The 10,325-nt window shown below is 38.5% G+C and overlaps 1 protein-coding gene across 1 annotated transcript; it reads right to left on the reverse strand.

Moving 5' to 3' along the window:
* Positions 1-282: 282 nt before the first annotated feature.
* FAM174A (family with sequence similarity 174 member A) lies at positions 283-9,608 on the reverse strand. The gene is made up of 3 exons (XM_070742980.1): positions 9,080-9,608; positions 2,708-2,842; positions 283-730 (listed from the first exon to the last, which is right to left on the reverse strand). The coding sequence occupies exons 1-3, from the start codon at positions 9,424-9,426 to the stop codon at positions 727-729; spliced, it is 486 nt and encodes a 161-aa protein (XP_070599081.1). The 5' UTR covers positions 9,427-9,608; the 3' UTR covers positions 283-726.
* Positions 9,609-10,325: the final 717 nt, after the last annotated feature.

Raw genomic sequence — 10,325 nt, forward strand, 5'->3', positions numbered from 1 at the left:
TATTGTAATGATGGAATTTTCAACAGCTTCCATGAAAGTTTGTACATAGAAAATGCTGACAGATGCCTTAGCAATTCTGCACATCTTACATTAAAAGAATATCAATATTCTTCTCTAACTTATGGAATTTAAAATTAGGCATAGTATAAACAAAAATTTATACTTGCTGAAAAAGTGGTTTCAAACTCAGCTAATAGAAGATCAGTTTGATTATTGCAAGCAATTTTTCTTCTCTCCAAATCACATCTAGCACCAACAGATTCAAAGAACAACAAATGAATGTTAGGAATATTGTAAACATTTATTTACATTATTCACACAGAGCTTCAGTATACATCTAATTTACTAAGAACATACATCCCTCTGACACATGGTTAAATTTGGCTAGCTGCAAGGAATTAAAACAAATAAATTATCACAGTTTACATTAAAAAAAAGTTGGCCCACATAAGAATTTCAAAAAATAATAATAATCACAAATTAATATAAGCAGAAAATACCCTGTTGAAAATAGATTAGAAATTTAGTGTGCTATTTCCATAGGCTTTGACCTTACAATATTTCTGTATATACAAAAGGTACAGTAAAATGTTAGTATTTATTGCAACAAACTAAGGATGTCATAATACATTTCATATCCTCAACTCTGATACTGGCTTCGCATTTCTTCCAAACAACCTTCTTTTGCTGCTCCACAATTGAAATATTTTCCCACAAGGCACATCCTTATCTATAAAGAAAAAGAGAACATGTTCAGCCAAGAGAACATCTATCCCACAGAACATCATAGCCAGAGATTTGTTTGGACCCAATCCTCATTGTTTTATAAATCCTAGAAGATCTGGATTTGTGAGGCCTGCAGGTTAGATTTACTTATTAAATGTTTGTTTGTTTGTTTGACTTGTATGCTGCTCCCCTCTGTTTCCCATAGTGATGATTTTGATAGGTTGGGCTACTTTTTCTTTTTATGTAAAGATGCAAAGAATGAATGATGCAGTTTTGCTTTCTTCCTGCTATTTATCACCTTCTTGTCATCATCATTAGTGGTCCGATCAATTATTTGACTTCCTTTTTGTTCCTTGCATATTGAAACATTTTTGGGAGGTACTTTTGGCATTTGTTGCATACCTTAATTCATTCTGAGTCATGGCCTTCCTGACTGTCCTTGCAGATTCTGACAATTTGCTGGTATTCTAGTTATGTACTCCTTTCTACCTTTTATACTTTCTTTCTAGTCCTTAGTTTATTGGAAAGCTCTTTGTGCAATCATGCTGGTTTCATCTGGAATCTTGTATTTATTTTTCTATGGTATTGTTTTTCTTTGAGCTTTTATTATTTCATTTTCAGAGTTTCTCAAGCATCATGTTTTTCTTTCTAGGATTTCCATTCATGGAACCCTACCTAATATTTTTCATAGTTTACTGAAGTCAATGCTCTTAAAGTTTAGAATACTAGTCTGTTGGTTCATAATGTTACCTGTGCCAACATTATGGTAAATTCTAGAATGACACGACCACTCTATATTCTAAATAATGAAGTAATAATTCATTTTTAGAATTGTGTTGCTAGTAATTATCAGAAACATATTTCACTCCCATTCTTCTTTAATAATTTCCAGATTCTCCTATATAGAAAACATTAGACTGCAATTTTGTCTATAATTTTCCCATACTATACAATTATGGTAGAAATTTGCAGGCTAAGAGCCTAGTTGGTTAAAACATTTGTAAGTTAAAACCCACTCTATCTTAGCTGAAACTATAAGCAGTCTAATTTGATACAGTATATCTCTTATATCTGTTTAATAAGGGAATCAATCACAGGTTAAATTTCTATGATTTTTTAAAGAGTAACATCTATGGAACATCACTTGCAATTCCTATTATGCTTCAGATATTCCATGTCGGTTCTGACTAAAAACAGTATGTCCTCAAAGTACATATTAGTTTTTAAAGAATAAAGATTTTTGTTCTATTGAGGAAAAAATGGCTTGCCTTTTATAAAAGGCATTAATATTTAAACTTATTGTATTGATTTTTATGTACAAGACACAAAAACCCTATTGAAACATGAATAAAAAGGCAGAATACCATTGGAGATATTATCTACAATTCAAAACCAGATTGTGCAAGTGAAAACCAAATCTGCAATAAACAGACAGCCTATGCTACCTGGGAGACTGCTGCACTTAATATTTTCAAAATAGATTACTACCAAAAATAGAACATAAGACAGAAGGTTTATTTAATTAAAACATAATTATCATTTCTGGAACACAGGTTTAAGAAAATACAATGTGCAATACCATAAAAGCCACCCTCCCCAGCAAATCCAAACATTAAAAATAATCAAATGCTTAAAATATTAATATATAATACAAACTACAATGATGTTTGTAGCTTATTCTATAAAGACTGAATATTGCTATCTAATTTAAAAGCTATGGATTTCTTATTCTCACTCATATGGTTGCATATAATTGTTTGCTTCATTTACAAAGAAGACATCGCACATATTCCTTCAGAAACTGCACAATGCTGCACAATCAATAACCACAATCTCCAATCAAAGAGAAATAGTTGAAGCTACAGAGTAATATACACTTGTATAAAATATCTACTTTATGAATACATTCTGTTTGGTTTTAAATGTGTCTTTATAATCCCTTCTGTCCTATTATTTTACTTCCTGAAATAAAGATACTAACCTTCGAGGATGATTGGCATCAAACAATGTGTTATCATCATCATCATCATCTTGCTCTAAAGGTGTCAGCTCTGTATTTTCTATGTTAGTGTCAAGAACACCGTATTTCCGTGTCTTTCTGTTTCTTCGCCTAAGTCTAATACAAATGTCACAATGTGTTTATTAGGGCTAGGAATACTAATATGAGCAGAATTAGATTTGAACTTTGAGGGTACAAAATAAAAATGAAACATCTGTACCATATAAATGAATATAGATTTTAAAAAGTTTGTATTCTAAGCAAGTCATGAAATTAAATATATTTCACCCCTTCCCGTATTTATTATTTATCCCATGCAAGTACAAAAATATTAAACTAATTAAACTAATCCAACAGGAATCTCTTCTGCTAGGCCAATCTGTGCAAGAGAAAAGAGTCAGTAAAGCAACTAGCAGCTCAGGCTAGTTTGCAACGACCTAAAAAAAATTCAGAGGACGTAGTGAGTGTACCTGGGATTAATGTGCCTAAACTTTAGCTTGGTCAGTAAATTGCCTGTGTTTATGACAACGAATGGCAAAGTATCTGACACATCATTTGTAAAACATGATGCCTTGATCAACTTTATGCATCCATGTGGGCCTGCACAATCATTTCATTGGCCTAGGAGAAGAGATTCCTGTTGGATTCCTGAACAGCATATTCTAGCAGTTCTTCCAGTACCAGCAACTACAGCACTTGGACGACAGTATAAATTACCAAAAAACCCAGCTAGAATTATCAGTGAAAAATTCTTGTCTCAGCAGCACTGATGTTTTACTACAACTTGGGATTAAGACGCTTCCTTTAGGCTTGGGAACCTAGGCAAAGACACCCAAAAGAGGCTTGGGAACCTCGTGTAAAATGACCACCTTCAGGCTTGGGAAACTGTGCCAAGTGCCTCACCCGTGGCTGGACATACCTGGCTGTCAGGCGTGACCTCTTGGCGATGAGCCACCATGGACCAATGCATGTTTAAAGCACTAATTGGCCTTTACAGCCATTAGAAAAATCAAAGGGCCTGTTTCCTCTAACATGCAACAATACTGACAAAAACCCCACTTTTTCGGACCCTTATTTGAAATCTGGCCTCACCCTTCCATATCCTAACAAACATTCCTGTTTTTTAATATTTTTTAACACAGTCTTATAACATCTTGTGTTCTTTATTTTTAAAAAAATGCTACTTATTGAAAAAAAAATCACTTTTACTGCACTTGTATCAAGGGTGCGGTGCAGAAATCTCAGGCTGCACGCAAACAGTTGAGATTTTTTTCAAACCTTATATGAAGAGAAATCAAAATTTATATTCTGAAAGAAGAGAATCTGTTCTTTCTAATGGTGCTAAATGGAAGAGGATTGAAGCTGTCCCACAGGATCAAACAGGGCATCAAAGATAGCCAAAATTTGGCAAAAACCCGTTAAGTACCAAATTTGAACTCTTATATTTTTTCAACAACTTGAAGGAAAGTGCTAAAAATTGGAAGTCCTCGTTGCAGCTGTGTACTTAGTATACCTGCCAAAAATCAACCTGAAAGGCCAAGTAGTTTTGAAACTACAGCAGCCTGAAGATTGCTGTAAATTCATTTTTTGGGAGTTTTTTTGCAAAGTTTGAGCCTGAACCATGTAAAAAGTAAGATGACTAGGTACATGGGGGTTTGGCAGTTTATAAAGCCTTACAACGTGTGCAGGTTCTCCAAATATCTCCAACATACTACTGAAACTGCCGTGTTTACAGCTTCTAGAAGTTGGCCCAAAATGTCATTTTTGCCGACTCAGCATTTTGCAAACTTTATTTGAGGTCTCCTAGAATTCTCAATTTTGAGTCTTTTGAACTAAAATTTTGCACAGCAATAGTTTTATAACATAAAGAAACTATGTGCCAACTTTCATCAAAATCTGTGATGGTAAGGTGGGGATGATCTTTAAAATTGGTTTACTTCACACGGAATGACTCCATATCAAAATAATGCTTTTTAAAAATTCCATTAGCAATAACAGTATGTAAAATGGAAATTTTACATGGAACAAAGTCACTAGGAGACTTACCTATTTGTAAAATTTATTGTCTGCCAATCTTACCACAGAGTAAATCTGAGCAGCTTACAATCATGATGACGTGTGCGTTTGAGTTGTTCTGCTGGCGTGTGCCACACGCCCTTAATTACAGGTTAATTAATCCAAGCAGACACACACAGAGAATAGAATGCAAATAAATGTTCTTTATCAACAGAAGAGAAGAAAAAACTCCCTTTTAAACTTCAAAGGGATTTCTTGTACAAACAAGGCACACTTGGAATACAATCCAAGAACGGTGTCCCATAATAAATCCAATTACTAACCCAGTAACTGAGAATTGGCTCACAGCTACTGTTGTCCAAACGCTTATAAACACTCACAATGAATTTTAGTCCAGAGTCCGGGAATCCTAACAAAGTCTTGAATACAGCAAGGCACGGTCTTGACGAACTACGATCAGATAATCTTCCACAACGGCTAAGCTAGCACGCTGCTCTTTTATCAGCAGCTCTAATTACTGGAGCCCCACCCAACCACAGGTGGCCTCTCTTATCTCCTATAATATGTCTACGCATGCGTGGCTCTGTCATAGGTTCATCATCAGAATCCAATGAAGATAAGGAAGATTGATCTCCTCCTGGGCTGTCAGCCAAGCCCCCCTCTTCCATTTCACCCACACTTCCTTCGTCATTGGATAATTCACTAGCTGACTCTGTCGGGAGCAAAACAAGCCTGTGACTTGTGGATGTTTTCCCCTCATCCACCTCCACATTCCTTGGGAGAGGAGCTGGGCCAGAGCTAACCACAACATGAGTGTGCAAATAAAATATTATATATTTATTGCCACTTTTTCTAATTTTAATGTCTCATATAATCCCTTGTGTTTCACTTATCATGACCATAATAAATTTGTGATACGATTTCCACAAATGGTATGTGCCTCACTTCTTCATTCAAGTATTACAGTATTACTTGTATCTCTCATGTGAATTATATTATTCAGGAAAATAAGGTGTATTTGAATAAGTTATAAATATTGTAGACTAAAAAAAAACTTCAGCAGGGAAGGTGACATTGCAAGATAAACAGTGAGTCAATTGCAATTTCACAGCACTTTATTTGTCCAAAATCATTCTTAGAAGGTGTTGTTTATACTGGCTTGTTGGCCTTTAATTACAATGGTGTCATGTTTCACAGTGATTCTGAAAAAGGGATGCAATGATGTTGAACAAGAAAATGAAATCCCATGCACAAACTTCTATTTGTCTGCATAAAAATGGATTCAACTTTGACTGCTTTACAGGGGACTGGGAAATTCTGGCAATAGCTCTCTTATTGCGACCAATGTCACTCTCCCTACTTGTATTTTTAATAATCTTTAGTGATGAAATTTTAATATATTTATTGGATTTTTAATTAATAATTGTGTATGGTCTAAAGCTGTGATGGTGAACCTATGGCATGTGTGCCAGAGGTGGCACGCAGAGCCCCCTCTGCGGGCATGTGTGCCGTCGCCCCAGCTCAGCCAACTGATCGCTGGATTGCCGAGGTGTGCATGCTGGCCAGCTGGTCATCAGGTTACAATACCTCTGGCATGCGCGCATGAATGTGCCTTCTGGTTTAAGCAAGAAACTCTGTGCCTAAAAGGTTCACTATCACTGGTCTACAGTCACATTCTTACAAGATAGGTGGCCATATAAGAGTGTGTGTGTGTGTGTGAGCGCGTGAATGCATTTAAATAACTCTTGGAATCACTCTGGGTAGTAACAGGGGTGGCTGATATTGTTCAACATAATAAATACTGAAGGAGCATATTTGCCCCACATGTGAAGAACATTTGAACTAAATATTTTCCTCTTGTAGCATATTACAGAGCTCATTATATAGAAAATACTGAAATATAGCATGCCAATTTAAAATAAATATCCACAAAATTGATGTCATGGCTAGCGAGTTTTGATTTTCTTTTCTAATCTCTTAGACTAGGGGGTAGGCAAAGTTGGCTCTTCTATGCCTTGTGGACTTCAACTCCCAGAATTCCTGAACCTATCATGCTAGCTCAGGAATTCTGGGAGTTGAAGTCCACATGTCATAGAAGAGCCTACTTTGCCTACCTGTCTTAGACAATGAAAACACTACCTTGAAAGATCAAGAAAGTCAAAAGAATCTCTAAAATCTGTGTGTCAATGTTGAGCGATAGATCTCCGCTCTGACCAGTACTATGAATGAGTGATGACTGTATGATTGGGTATTTTAATTTGTAATACTGGGTTTTAATTTTTTTACTTGTTTTTATTTTATGTATTGTTCTTTTTATTGTTGTAAGCCGCCCTGAGCCTGCTAGGAGAAAGGCATCCTATAAATTTGAAAAATGAATAAAAAAACACTTAGCAGATTCCTTTAAAAGTCCACTGGTACCTATGCAAAGGAATAAGAAATCTTGCTCTAGAAGTGTTTTATTATGTTCCATCCTTCTATTTATTTATCTACATCTTTAGCTTCCAATTAACACCAAATGAAATTCAATGACTTGAACATTTTTTTATCCTTTGAGGATTTTTAAGCTTTCAAAAGCCTTGTTTTATGCAGCTGAAAACCACTTGAAACTAAGCCTTTCAGTAGAGCACCAGACTTGATAAATGTATACCAACTATTTAAAAAAATTGTTACTTTAAATCTCTACAGGCTATCTTTTAATGCTATAGAGATAGTCCTGGAGTTACAACCATTTGTTTACTGATTGTTTGAAGATTAAACAGCACTAGGAAAATTGACTTTTTCATTCATAACCATCCCTATGGTCACATGATCAAAATTTGGATGCTTGGCAACTGATATGCATTTATGACAGTTGTAGTAGTCCCAGGGTCACGTGATCACTTTTTGTGACCTTTTGACAAGAAAAATCAATTGGTCAGTTAGATTCACTTAACTATGTAACAATCTCAGTGAGTCACTTAACTATGGCAAGGAAAGGTTGTAAAAATGAGCCAAAACCTATTTAACAACTATTTTGTCTAGCAATGGAAATTTGGGACTCAATTGTGATCATAAGTCAAGGACTATTAGTATTTTGTTATGATCCGAGAACTATTCCTTTCAAACCCTCTTTCCAAAATTATGTAACCCGATTACATAACCAGATTACCAGACTACATCTGTCATGATTCTCCCACACCCTGAATGTCATAATTTTAGCTACACCTTAGGTCTTGGGTGCTATTAGTGCTTCTGTAAGCATTGCAGAAATGCTTACGAAAGAGGGGGGAGGAGAGGGAGGGAGAGAGAAATCTAAAGGAGCATCAAGATGCAATACCCATATTTACACCCATAAATATATGTTTCTATCACTATTTTTCTGTCAGCTGCATTTATCAAGATGCTATGTAACCCATGAAGATTTGTACCACACAGTCACTGTATCACAATGCGATACTGAAGTATAAAAAGCGTCTTTTATATCTCAACAGGAATTCTAACCACGACTTTGGTTACTCTGCACATTATCTATCACCTGTCTTTACAGTCTTACAGAATTTGAAGCCACCTTCTGCTTGTTTGAACTTTTTTTAAACCCCACCAATATTTCCCAGAGTGAAAACAGGAAGCATTAGACACCCACTGCTCTATTACCCTTTTTTTCAACGTTTTTTAAAGAAGATATTGGACACAACTATTTGTCTAAAACGGGTACAGGGTTTGCTACATGAGCAGGGGGTTGGACTAGAAGACCTCCAAGGTCCCTTCCAACTCTAGTTATTCTGTAACTGTATTCGGGTGGCCTTTTTCTGGACTGGTGAAAGGAACATCAAATCCAAACAATAAGCCTTCAAAACACACATATGCCAAGACCTTCATACCTGTACCCGTGAAAACCTACGAAAACATACATACACACACATCTACGAAAATCTACATACACACACACACATTTTCTAAAACGATTCCTAAGTCAAAGAAATGGCAGGAAGCCAAAGAACGGCAGAACCAAAGCAAAATGCTAGGCTCTTGAGACTTTCAAGAGGAGATTGGGCGGCCCATTTGTCTGAAATGGTACAGGGACTTTCTGCTTGAGCGGAGGGGGTTGGACTAGATGACCTCCAAGGTCTCTTCCAACTCTAGTCGTAAGGAGGGGGTTGGACTAGATGACCTCCAAGGTCCCTTCCAACTCTAGTCGTAATCTAATCTAATCGCCCTCCTTCGCTCCGAAAAACATTTAGTTACATTTAGGTGCACGCACAAGCCGCGGTCCGGGGGGCTAAAGGCGGGGAAAGGGCCGGGAGGCCGTCAAGCCCTTCCCGAGCCAGAGCGAGAAGGAAAGGCAGAGGCGCCGCTCACCGGACGGTCCGGATGACGAAGTAAACGATGAGGGCAGCGCTGGCCAGGACCAGCACCGAAAGGGCGCGCTGGGTCATGGGCTGGTTGACCTCCGAGTGGGGGGGCGCAGCGGCCATGCTGCCGTTCCCGTTCACACCGCCCCGCGCTTCCTGGACGATAGAAGAGCCGCTGCCGCTCGGCGTGCCCGAGGGCGCATTGCCGGAGCCCACTCGCCCGGCTGGCAGAGGGGGATGCGGCAACGGGGCTTTCGCGGTGGGATGCGGGGGAGGCGTCGCTCCTCCTCTGCACAGCGCGGCCGCCCACAGCAGTGCCAGCAAAAGCGACAGCGGCGGCCAAAGCCGCCGCATGGCACCCCAAACTAAGCCTGAGGCCAGGCGGAGCGCGGCCTAAGCCCCGCCGGTTTCTCGGCGGAAGGAAGCCGAGAAGGCGGAAGTGCTCATCTTTCCGGCGACTGAAATCGCTGCCATGGACGCCCAGCGACGCTTAGGAAGCTTCAGCTCCGCCCCTCCGCTCCAGTTCCTGCCACGTGACCGAGGACCCTGCGAGGGCGCCTGCGCAATAGTTGTCGCCGCGGTGGTTGCTTTGAGATGAGTTTGGGGAGTCGGGGAGGTGGAAGAGGAATTGACAGAAAGAGACGCGCTTTTGGAATGCCAGATAGGGACCAGATTTGTTTCCTTGGTGATAACTGTTGTCCCAACATTTCTATTCCATCCATCCGTCCACATTTGGATGATTTGCTTTGCGTTTAGGATGATTGTCTCTCTTTCCTTTTTTTTTTTTTGCTGAATATTTAAAATTAAGGGATACTAGGATAGCGCTATTTCGGCCTTGTTCAGGCCTCATCAGCTAGCCATACCATTACCGGGATTTGATCCTGGGGCCTCTGCCTTGTAAGGCACAGAATTAACCTCTAAGCCACCAGATCTGATCCCTTCAGCTTTGTACCAGGGAGGGGCTATACTGTATATGTTTTTTTCTGTTGGATCACACTGGTATATTGAAGGAACAGATCTGTCTGTCTGTCTGTCTCTCTCTCTGTCTCTCTCTCTCTCTCTCTCTCTCTAATCTAATCCATCCATCCATCCATCTATCTATCATGCCACCCTTCTCAACCAACTCAGGGTGGTTTACAACAGAATAGATACAAATATAAAACATGTAAGAAATCTAATATTAAAAATCTAAAAATTCTAAAACCAAATTTCCCCTAAAAACACAATGATCCACATTCATCCAACTGGATTTA

The sequence above is a fragment of the Erythrolamprus reginae genome, chromosome 2, assembly GCF_031021105.1.
Source record: "Erythrolamprus reginae isolate rEryReg1 chromosome 2, rEryReg1.hap1, whole genome shotgun sequence".
NCBI classification, from domain to species: domain Eukaryota; kingdom Metazoa; phylum Chordata; class Lepidosauria; order Squamata; family Dipsadidae; genus Erythrolamprus; species Erythrolamprus reginae.

Bases quoted from the DNA above. Each gene is read 5' to 3' on its own strand.
- FAM174A (XM_070742980.1), bottom strand. From the start codon at position 9,426: ATGCGGCGGCTTTGGCCGCCGCTGTCGCTTTTGCTGGCACTGCTGTGG. The intron at 2,843-9,079 runs GTGAGCGGCGCC...CATTTGTATTAG, and splicing joins TTCGTCATCCGGACCGTCCG to ACTTAGGCGAAGAAACAGAA.